Below are 12,203 nucleotides of genomic sequence, written 5' to 3'. Positions count from 1 at the left end.
ATGCAAAAAAAGTCTGTACTTTAGATGTTTGTATAACTGTACAGGGCACTTCTTGCTGAATTTAAAATGTGTACAGCAGCTTGAGGTGCTAGGCTGCCAAAATCTAGAAACCAGAAAGGTGCATGTAATACAAAAGCCAAGGTTTCCTGTGACCCCCCCCCCCCCCCAAACACACACACAAACACACACACACTTAATGCTCTTGAATTTCAGTAGTTGTGGAGGGGTGACTGTTTTGCAATGGATATGTATGATCTCATGTCACCAAGGTAATATAACTTGGTATTTATGTAAATTTAATGGGGGTGAAGTGTGCAGGCTTCCCACAGGGTGGGTGTGCTTTGGGGTAATTTGTTTTTGTGTATGTTTAGCGTCTGATTCAGAATCTTTTTCATGATTTCTGTGTTGTAATTTTTATTTTACGTCCATCCCCACCGCTGCAGTAACCTTTGGGCTATATAAGTAGTCGGCTTCCAGAAACTTTCTCCCTCTCACACCTTCACTAACTGCTGATTCGCTAGCCCTGTCATGGTAAAATCAGCAGAGTAAAGATTTGTCATTACCTTTTGCTGCCTTATGAAGAAGGAATTGCCGTTTTAATGTTTTTCTTAGTGTTGCCCCTGAAATTCTGCATCTTTCTAATATCAGAAGTTCCTATTGGTCACAGTCTTAGATTAAGATATGGGGGGGGGGGTGGGAAATGTGCCATTTGTGTAAAACTTTATGGTTTAGTGTCAGTTTTATTTTGGTAGAAACTATTGGAGGGATGCTGGTGCATGTGTGCAGAGTGACTGTGTCTGTCAGACTGAGTTGTGTAACAAGGTTTCTGACAGCCATTTAGTTTGCTGCTTGTGTATTCATTGTGTAGGGAAGTGTGTGTACTGCTTGTGAATGTTTCAGAACTTGCTTTCTGACCAGCTCGTTCAGCATAGCTTGCTGAGTTTGAAGCATCCTCCTCCATTATAGCATAGGTAATTAACCTGCTGGTCCATCTCTTGATATACCTAGCAAAAAAAAAAAAAAAAAACTTGGAGCCCTTGGCAACTCAGCAGGCTCAGTCAATGCTTCAGCTGATGGTGGACTCTACATTGGCTACTAGTTGTTCCACAGACCACTCACCTCTCTGCATTTCTCTGGTGTAGTCCAGTCAGCCATGGGCTGTTCACTGTCCATTTATAGGCATGGGAGAACCATCTCTTCTGGGTCAGGGTGATTTACAGCGAGATGTGCTTGATGTAGCTGGGAAAAGAGGCCTATTGATGGTGCAGAAATAGCATCTTCGATCCAGTCCTCAGATGAACAACCTTCTGCTTGTGTTTTGTTTTTTCTTTTTCTTTACAGGTATAGCTGAAAACATGTCTGTTAATTTTTTTCTAACCAGCATAATGTCAGAAAAGATCTTCTAGCCTTGGTAGTCAGGTGGTGCAGACCTTTGATTCTTGTCCAAATGAAGTCAGCTTAGTCATTCCTGAGGAAGATGTGAGAATATTCTGACAGACTGGGACAGTGCTTTTTTACCTGTAGATTCCATAGCCCAAATCTCTGATTCAGTGGAAACTTGGTCCTTGCAACCTCCTTTGTCGGGGAAGGAAAATATCCTCCAATAGCCACGATAATTGAGGTATTTTTTGTGAACAAATTAATGTTCCCCTTGAACTGTGGTGATTATGCTATATGCCTTATTCTACTGCCATTCTTCAGCTAGTGTTGGCCTTTGAGAATGCATTTAATGCTGGCAGTAGCAATCCTGATTCTCAGCTTTCAGATCCAATAAGTTTCTCTCAAAAGCATTTTTTTCTCGCCTCAAGACTGACTCTGTGGCCATATCCATATCTTCACCAGCTGGCTCTTGGTGTCCCCCAATCCATCCCCTGAGGACAAAGGAAAGATACTGGATAGGTTTGGTAAGATTATTTTCTTTCATTTTGGCATATAGAACTTTAAGCCATCAGACATCAGAAATACCTCACTAAAAGAATCACAGACCTAAAGCAGATGCCCTACGCTGACCGCCTTAAACTCCAGCTGTACTCTGTCGCATATCGTCTACTCAGAGGCAATCTCTGCTTAACATACAAGGCCATGTCACAGCCAGAGCCGTTGGACATGCTACACTTAAAGAAATCCCAATCCCTCAGAGCTACACGCTCCAGGGATCTAAACCTTGTCATCACAATAAACAAAACATGCTGGAGGGATAGGTTCCTGACCCAGAGACTCCCCAGACTCTGGAATAGATTGCCCATACATGTAAAGCAGAGTGCCTCTTTGGACCTCTTCAAGAGGAACTTTGACGATTGGATGGGACAAAGGAAATTCACCCCAGGGATCACGTCAGTCGCCCTGCTAGACAGGGGTCCAGGAAAGTAAATAATGTGGGAAGAAATAGCCAGGGAATTGTTATGGCTAGGCTTGTATAGGCCCTAGGGCTGATAGCCTAGTACCAACCTATGAAAGACTCCTGTGGAAGCTTCTTCTCTTTTCTGCAGTTTGAGAGAATCTGTTAAAGTTCCTCCTGACATATCAAATCTCAAGATCATGTTTACACGCATATTTGAGAAGTTATTCTTAGGCCTTACACGTCTTTGTAAGAACAAGTGCATTTTGCAGCCTTGAAAAAAATTAAGCTTAAAAGATTTGCTTCTGAAAGCTGAAGACAAAATGTACTGAGATGCGTTCATGGCATAAATATTCATGGATGGGCATGCAGCGCTTAAGTCACTCTGGGTTCCAGCTCTAATTATGCTGGATTAGCATAAGTAGGTAATTGTAAATTAGTTATGTCATTTCCAAACTGTTGTACTAAAACAGCCATTTCACATCTTTAAGGAGTGTGTGATTTTTGCATAGTGTTTAGGGCTACTACTACTGCTTAGCTTAAGGAATATTGGGTATATATTCAAAGGTTTTCTGGTGCAGAAGTCAGAAACTTATTTCTGCTTTAGAAATACTTTTGTTTGGGCCATCCGTTGGTTCCTCAAACAGTTTGAGGGGGGGGGAATTAACAGGTAGTTTTCAATATTTTTTCAGCCCCCCCTTCCCCTTACAAATGTCACAGATCATCTTTCCCATCGAAGAAACAATCCCTGCCTTCTCAAGCCAAGTAGGAAAGCAAAAAAAAGATGATGGGGAGGCGAACAAGAAGCGAGGATCTTTTGCAAAAAAAAGTGTTCATTCTACTACAGAATGACATGGTCAGCATTCTTTCCCCTGCCGATGTCTATCCAAAATTTGTCCCAAAAACTGGAGTTTTATATTCCGTTGTGTATGCAGAATTTCAGACTCCCTTGTGTTAAGTGGTTCAGAAGGAATACAGTTTGTACTGGATACAAAAGTTCTTTCAGGAGAGTTTATCGCCACCCTGCGAATCAAACATTTTATTCTCCCTCTGGTTCTTCAGCTCCTTGCTCACCTCGGGATTCATATGATCAGTGTCATTAAATCAAATGGGCAAAGGCTTCTACAATATTTCCAGTACCAAAGAAATAGAATAATCTTTGGAGACCAGTTAGTAGACGTTTCCTTTCTAAATCTGTATGTCAAAGTTCCAAGTCAAGATGTTAACTAGATTCATACCATTACATTCCAGTAGCCAAAGGTTTCAGGAAATTTCTTATTTCTGTGCGAGTCGCATTATGCAATGTGTAATGCAAAGAACTAATCTACTTCTCCAAGGGTTTTTACAGCTCATCTGTCACCATTCCTAGCTCATTGCAGACTGAATGGCATTAACATATTTCCTTATGTTTTCACTTGTTCATCTTTGCAGAGTCTCTTGACAGATGCAGAGAGGCATTACAGTTTTTTTCTTACTAATCTAGGGTTCCAGATGAATGCTCAGAAGACCCCTTGACTCCTGTTTACCTTAAACACCCCACAGGAAAAGTATTTCCATGTAGAAAAGGGTGGATTTTTATCTGGGAACTTGGCTTCTCAAAAAGACCCTCAACCAGATTATTTCAGGATCGTGGGGTTCATGGCCTCTGATTGTCATGATTTCTCTTGCCAAGATGCACTTGAAGATTTAAAAAAAAAAAAAAAACTGATCCAACATTTGCATCCTCTGGAATTCCCTTTTCCAATATTGGGCTTTGTCTCACCTATACCTCCAAGCCAATGTACAATAACAAATGCCTCAGATTTTGTTTGAGGTAGCAGCTTCTATGTGGGTAAAAGTGGAAGGCTTGTGGTGACTCCTTTTTGGCCCAGGCAACATTGGATGTTCGTGTGTCACTGTTGCAGTCCTTACAAATGGGTTATCTGGCTCCTGGTAGCCCACAGTCGGCCAGAATACCAAAGTCCTTGGTATATGACATCTACTGCCTTCGGTTTAAGCCTGATGTAAGGACGTCTGGTACAAAGGAAGGCAGCCAGTGCCATTTCCTCAGTCTTTCTTGCTGCGGAGCCCGAAGCAGAAGCATTTTTGCACGAGTGCCGGTCGGCCGAGTACCTTGTATTCTGACCGTTTAGTTGAAGACATCCTTGGATAAGTACCCCGTTGGGGACCCTCTTTTCTTGCTTTATCGTATGTCAGAAAGTTAATAACTGTCTTGCCTGTGGAAAACAGATTCCGCACCGTGATTTTTCACTCCTATTTGTATCACTTGTTTGGGCCTTGAGCATGATATCCCTAATTGTGTTCTCTGTGCTTCTTTCAACCCGTCTACCATTTGCTGTACAGCTAGGATCTTGTTAAAGCATTTCGGAGATTGGCCTAAGTTAGTTGGTATGGCGTCTTCTGGTCTGCCAACTTCAGATGTTCCCAAGAAGTGCAAGGATAAGAACCGCAACATGCTTAGGGTCAAATTAACTGACTATGTCCCTGTTAAGTTGGTTGTTGGTCCAGCGGTAGCCAGTGAGGTGCTTTCTTTGCTCCTGCAGTCTGTGGATGTTCAGCAGCAGGTGCCTGTGGAGACCTTTTTCGGAGTCCTCTATTCCGCAGGCTTTTACCCCGTTTTCAGACCCTCCACCAGTCGCTGCCTCTAGATCCAGAGCCGCTAAGTAGGCTCCGGCTTCTGAGGCCTCTCTTCTCCGACCAGATCCAGACCGACAACCTCTGTTAACACTTCTGCGGTGGCTAGGCTTCCTGAGTCCCTCTGGCTTTCTAGCAGGCCTTCCAGCCAAAAATCTACTCCAAAGAAGACACCAGCCTCCCCTCATATGCCTCCGGCTCAGATGGTTAAGATGGCTAGTGATCTCTTGACTCTTTATCAGGGGCTCTCAGACATCTCCTAAGAGGGCTAGGGAATTGTCCCCAGAAGTTTGGTCTACCTCGGACTCTGAGGTTTCCAGCACCTCTGCTGATGAAGAAGGAAACTCTTGGCTTTTTGCTGGTTTTGAGTATTCTGATGCAGAAGACCCCATCCCTTCTGCCTCCCCTCCGGAAGATATTTCTTTTGGGGATACTCTGAATACTCTTAGGGAGCATTTCAAATGGGAAAGTCAGTACTGCCCTCAGTCTAAGAAGCGGATTAGGGAGTTTCTGGATTTGCCTCTGCATAAGCCTTTGGCTATCCCTCTGGTTTTGGAAGTTGATGATTTCATGGAGAATTCTTTGACTCCTAATTCTGTACCCCCTGCTCCCAGAAAGCCTGACTGGTATTAGAGTTCCTGATTCTCATCAGTTCCTTTTCAAGAATCCTACTGCTGATCCAGAGATTTTCTCAGGGCCCTAAGGGTATTAAAGCCACGATTGCTAAAAATCCTGTTCTTCTGACAGGGAATCGAGGGCCTTGGATAGATGGGGTGAAAAGGTTTATACTACTACCACCCTGGCGATTAGGTCTGTTAATTGTCTCTTTTTCATAAGCTTAAGTATCAGCAGCATACTTTGGAGGCCATTAAGACTAAAATTGCTGGTGTTCCTTCCCTAATGGCGGATATGCAAGATTTATTGAATTCTGCCACTCTTGTCACTAAACTTTCTCTATATTGTGGTTTTGACACTTTGTGGAGGCTTCTTGCAGAGCAGCGGCCACTGGTTCTGTTAGAAGACCTGCTTGGCTCGGGGAAGAGCTCCTTTCTGAACCTGTTGAATCTAAATTACTGGATGTGCCCTTGCACAAGGACAATCTTTTTTGGTAGCAAAGCAGAAGAGGTGTTGGAGGATAAGGCTAAATCTATGCAAACTGTTGGATTTTCTGCAAGTTCAACCTTGTCATTTTAGTAGGCTTTACCCTTCTAAGAATTGGACTTTTCTGACCCTAGTAAACGGGGTCGCACTAGGTCTAGGGGTTATAGGTCTTCCAGGGGACAGGCTTCCACCTCTCAAAAGGCTAAGCACTGGCAGGCTTCATCTTCAAAATCAGGGAGTTCTAAGCAGACTTCCCAAAGCAAGCATTCATAATGACTCCGGCCTTCCCCTGCTTGCCTCTGCGGGCCCAGGGTTTCCTTTGTGGGGAAGGTTAGCCATTTTTGCAGATGTCTGGCACACTATCACTGACGACAAATGGGGTGCTCAAGATAGTATCCCAGTGCTACAAATTCTCCTTTCGCACCTTCCTGGTCCTCCAAGGATACCCAGATATTCCCCCACTTCAAAGGGCAGAGGTGGAAAAACAAGTTTCTTCTTTGCTAAACCTGGGAGCAATAACGCCAGTTCCTGCACTACAGATGGGCCAGGGTTTTTCCGGTTCCAAAAAAGGGGACACCTGGTGCCCTATTCTGGATTTGTCCATTCTAAACACTTTTGTTTTGTTTTGTTTTGTTTTTTTTTGTGATTCCAAAGTTCAAAATACTCGCTCTTCAGCAGTTGCTGCCAATGCTGGCCAAGGATTCCTGGCTGGTGACTTTGGATTTCAAAGAGGCTTACCTGCACATCCCAATAAGGGAAAGCTGCAGGCAGTTCCTTCGCTTCAGGGCGGGGAACAGGCACTTCTAATTTTCTGCACTGCCCTTTGGCTTATCTACTGCTGTCAAAAATGCCTTGCTCCAATCATGAGAAACATTTAAATTTACCCTTACTTGGGACGTTTTGTCTTATTAAGGCAAACTCTCCAGTGTAACTTCTAAAGGATTTGGACTTTGTGTAGCCCAAAGAGGTGAGAAGGTTCTTTACAATCAACAAAAGGAAGGCAAAATTGGTACCCACCAGGGAGATTGTATTCCTGAGAGTGAGTCTGAACACAGCCGCCCAGATGGTATCCCTCCCTTAAGAGAAACAAATGGATCTTTCAAATTACTTCAAGAATTTGGCAGGCATGACCCAGCTATCTGCAAAGTAATTCCTGCAAGCCCTGGGATTCATGACTTCATGTATTCTGATAATTCCATATGCCAGACTGAATATGAGGAAAATACAATGGTACCTCAAAGACCTTTGGTGTCAACACACCTTGGATTTAGATTTGATTCTTCCTCTGATTCCCTACCTGCAGACAGAGTTCCTTTTGTGGGCGACTGCCTGTGCACAGAGCAAAGGCCTACCTTTCTGTCCACCTCCTGCCAGCCAGACTCTCGTCACAGATGCCTTGGACCACGCTTGGGGAGCACATCTAGAGGGCAGATGTATTCAGGGGGCTTGGAGCTGTCAGCAAGTTTATCTGCACATAAGTCTGAAGGAATTGATGGCAGTCCAGCAGGCCTTGATGGCTTTCAAGCATATTCTCTCTCCTGGTATTCTTTTATTTTTCTTTTTTTTCTTTTTTTTTTTTTTAGTCAGGACAGACAACACTACAATCATATTGTACATCAACTAGCAGGGAGGGACTCTCTCTTTCTTTCCCCCTGTGCAGACAAAGCATGATACTGTGGTCCATGGCAGCTCCCATGGGCATTCATCCGACAGCTCAGTTTCTTCCAGGAAGGCTCAACACCTTGCCAGACCGGTTGAGCAGGCAGGTCCTGGATCCTCACAAGTGGCAACTAAACAAGACCATCTTCTATCGCATTATTCAGCGTTGGGGCATTCCCCAGGTGGATTTCTTTCATCTCTGACCAACCACCTTCATCCAACCTTTTGCACCAGGGATCATCACAACAAAGCTTGGAAAGTAGATGCTCTGTCCTTCCCCTGGACACGGCTATTAGTCTATGCATTCCCTCCTCTGCATCTTCTTCCCAGAGTGCTGTTAAAGATAAGAGGTGAAAAACCAAGGGCCATCATCCTAGTTCCAGACTGGCCCAGGCAGCATTGGTATCCACTTCTTTGCAGTCTCTCCCAGTCTCAGCCTTGGCATCTTCCCCTGATACCAGATCTCTTGGTTCGGGGGGGGGGGGGATTCTGCATCCTCACCTTCAGACTCTGCATTTGGCAGCCTGGCTCATAATTTAAATCTTTCCCGGCAGGTAGTTGAGATCCTTCGTTAGGCCAGGCGGCCTAGCACAAGGAAATCCTATGCAGATAAGTGGAAAAGATTCTCCATTTGGATGCAGACTAGAGGAGAAGACCCAACTCAACCTACCCTTCCTCTTATTTTTGACTATCTGGCAGGCTTGCTTAATGGACGTTCCTTCTCTTCTATCAAGATTTATGCTTCAGCTATTTCCGCTCATTGTTCCTTTGAGCAACCCATTTTCTGTCATCCCTTGATGAAACAGTTTCTCAGGGGAGCTAGCAATTTAAAGCCTCCCAGAAGGGCACCTACTTCTGCTTGGGATCTTAATTTTTGTACTTGAGACTTTCCCTCCCTTTGAACCTGCTACCTCAGCAGACATGAAGTTTCTCTCCTGGAAAACTGCCTTTCTCTTGGCCATTACTTCAGCTAGAAGAGTGAACTGCAGGCCTTAATGGCAATAGAGCCTTTCACCACCTTCCATGTGGATTGGGTTTCTCTTCGAACTAATCCCTCTCTTATGCCTAAGGTGGTTTCTAGCCCGACTCTTAACCAGTCTATCCACCTGCGTACCTTCTTTCCTAATCCTCAGAATAGAGGTGAAAGGTTACTGCATTCCCTGGATGTGCATAGACAACTTAGATTTTACCTGGGCAGGACTAAACCTTTTCGAAAGTCAGATCACTTGTTGGTCAGTTTTGCTCCTGGAGCTTAGGGCAAAGCTGTTTCTAAACAGACTATTTCCAAGTGGATTGCTCATTGTATTCACTTTTGTTACTTACAGCATGACAAAGTTCCTCCACCGGGTATTTGGACCCATTCTGCTAGAGCAACCTCTACCTCAGCAGCTTTTTTTACAAAGTGTACCTACTAAGGACATCCTGGAAGCAGCTACCTGGACTTCTGTCCACACTTTCACTAAAGATTACAATTTACCCTTGTTTTCTAAGTCCAGGGCTGCTTTTGCCACTGCAGTGTTGCAGGGCATCTTTACCAACCCTTAATCTGTGGATGTTCCTTTTCCCTTTTGTTTTTTTCCTGGGCTTTGGGAATCAACCCATTTATAAGGACTGCAACAGTGAAACACTATGAACATAGTACAGTTGTGTACACTTACCATAAATGTAGATGTTGGTGTATTCACTGTTGCAGTCTTGGTCCCCCCCCCTTCCATCCCCCCTTTTTTTCCTAGGCACAGACTGGATTTTTCTTTTCCTGGTCTAACATTTTTTGGGGGCTCCTGACAGTTAAGGCAAGAAAAACTGAGGAAATGGCTGCCTTTCTTGGTACCTGACATCCTTACGTCAGGCTTAAACCAAAGGCAACTGACGTCTTATACCAAGGACTTTGGTGTTCTGGCTGACTGTGGGCTGCCGGGAGCAGGATAACCCATTTGTAAGGACTGCAACAGTGAGTACACTCTTAACATCTTCATTTATGGTAAGTGTACACAACTGTACTTTCTCCCTTCTTATGGAATTGGACAAGGGAAATTACCATCAACTTCCTCACAAATTTAGTCACTCATTTAAGGCACCTCTTTCTAAAAAGTGTGATGGGTACTAAAGAAGGCAAGAAAACCTGCTACAAGGAAATCTTCTATTGCCAAGTAGAAAATATTTTCCAGTTAACCAGGGATCTGCCAGGGATTTTGTATGCTGGTGCTCAAATATTTGTGCAAGTTACTGTCCACTGGCCTTTCACTCAACTGTCGAGGAGCAGCTTGTGCCTGTTTCAGCATTCCTGTTCATGGATCCTTCCACTTCTGTTTTTAGTAAAACTGTTTGAGTTTTACACCTGGGACCTCAGTAGGTTGCTCATTCCTGCAATCTTAACTTTGTGCTGGAAGTTGTCTCCATTAGAACCTGCTCAGCAAGCAGATTTTAAGTTAATTACATGGAAAATGCTTCTTGTTGCTCTGATATCTGCAAGTATATCTCAGATTTTGCCCACCATGAGGGCTTGAACTGTCTGGTTTTCCATAGAGACAGGGTCTCATTTAATCACAAATACCTCCATTTTCAAGGTTGTTTAATAGTTTTTGAATCATGCTATCAATAATCCAGTGTTTGTTCCAGATCCTTGGAACCAGGGAGAGAGGGTTCTACATACAGTGGATGTGTGTAGATGGCCCGGATACTGTCTAGACAGAAAAAAGTCCTTTAGAAAAGTCTGTCGGCTATTTGCTTCTTATGTTGGAGCAAAAAACCCCTATTTCCAGATGGTTTAACCTAGGCTATTGCCTTTTGTTACCACTATGGTAAGCCAGTTCCCGGTGGCACAGAGGCTCATTCTATTATAGCCTTGTCTTTGGTGTATTGGAATGGAGTGGACTCGAGTGTTCTAGAGGCAACTACATAGTCCTTTGTGCGAACTACATAGTCCTTTGTGCGTAACTTTACAAGGCATTAAAGGTGAATTACTTTCTTTTTTTCTTGAGACAGCATGGACTTTTTTGGGACCATATACTTCCATATCCCGGGTTGAATAGGCATTGATCAACCCATATAGCCTAAAGGCTACTACAGTAGTGAGAATGATGAAAACAGTGCAGTTGTGCAAGTTGCACTTGGCCATAACAGCAGAAACTTAAATTCTTCATTGATGCAGTAGCCGCGCCCATCCTCCATCTATCTATTTTTTTGCATATAGTTGGGTGGGAGATAAAATTATTACAAATTTTAGTTGTTTGGGCTGGATAGATATTCTCCTGTAACTGTTAGTCAAGTCCTTAATCTTTACTATGCTGATTTTCTCCTCCCCAGGCCTGACCAATCAGCAGTTAGTTAAGGTGTGGGAAGGGAGCCAGAACTCTTGGAAGTTGGCTGGTTGTTGAGTCTTGGGCAGGACACTGAGTAAAGGCTACTGCAGCAGTGAAGGCTGTTTGATAAACTTGCACAGCTAGTACTTTCTGCTCCAGAATGGTTGTGTGGGGTGGTGCCCCCCCCTCCTACTTACTATTGGCCATGAGAAATATATCTGAATTGTATGGTTTTGGCCAGTACAGAAATATGAAGCAGTTCATTACATAGAAAAACCTGTGACATAAAAAGTGAGGGCATTCTTTGTAGAAACACTGTGCATAGACCAGGAAAAATTAGTGTGCGCCTTCATATAACAGAAGGCTGAAAGGTGCACTAAAGCTTGGCATTTGGGAGCAAAGGTTCCAGTGGTCTGGCTGTCTGCAGTAAAAACATGATATATTTATGTATGTAGATAGTAGGAAATGTTATTGTGAAGTCCATTTAAAAGTGCTTTAATACTAATAAATTACTGAATTTTTATTTTAATTCCTGAGTGCATTTCCTACAAGGATGGTATTTTAGCTATTTTAGTGACATTTGTGTGGTTTTAACTGTACAAATGTAGTCAGAGTATGAGCAGACCACTATCACATCTTACAGCGTGCTAATCTTGCTGCCCTTACTTCACCACTGGATGAGTTGCGATTCCACATTCTCATAAGTGTTCATTTTGAACTATATTTAGTAGCACCCCCACCCAAATGTCAATTACTCGTCTTCAGATGTTTTTCTGCATGTGCAGTGTCAATTTTTCCGGTATTACTGCATTAAATGCTGCCTGCACATGCACTTGACTCAGTAGGGGAGTTGGTGTGATTTTTGTCAAAATGTAATAGTAAATATCTAAATGCATTTTATTGCATTACTTAATGTTGCAGTTAAGCTTTTTATGTATTTTTAGGTACAGTATGGATGCTGTAACAGCAAACTTGTTGTCTGACGTATATCAAGACGCTCTAAATCACCAAGTCATTGGAATTGATGAAGGGCAGTTTGTAAGTATTATGCCACAAAAGTTATCCTCCCTACCCAAGCTTACAGAACAGATTACCTGGAAGAATGTTGTAGTGATGGAGGCTACATGTATTTTGGATTACAGTACTGACACACTGTTCGTTTTTTGCTA

At 43.3% G+C, this 12,203-nt stretch overlaps 1 protein-coding gene across 1 annotated transcript in view; it reads left to right on the top strand.

Moving 5' to 3' along the window:
* TK1 (thymidine kinase 1) overlaps nucleotides 1-12,203 on the top strand; it is a 155,897-nt gene that overhangs the window by 54,803 nt on the left and 88,891 nt on the right. The window contains exon 4 of the mRNA XM_044068165.1: nucleotides 11,979-12,072. Within this exon, the coding sequence (XP_043924100.1) occupies nucleotides 11,979-12,072 (94 nt within the window). The remainder of the gene's footprint in view (nucleotides 1-11,978; nucleotides 12,073-12,203) is intronic.

This window comes from Protopterus annectens, chromosome 4.part0, assembly GCF_019279795.1.
Source record: "Protopterus annectens isolate FY-2018-M chromosome 4.part0, PAN1.0, whole genome shotgun sequence".
Lineage (NCBI taxonomy): Eukaryota > Metazoa > Chordata > Ceratodontiformes > Protopteridae > Protopterus > Protopterus annectens.
The sequence above is the reverse complement of the archived record's forward strand: the minus strand, read 5'-3'. Positions and strand labels throughout refer to the sequence as shown.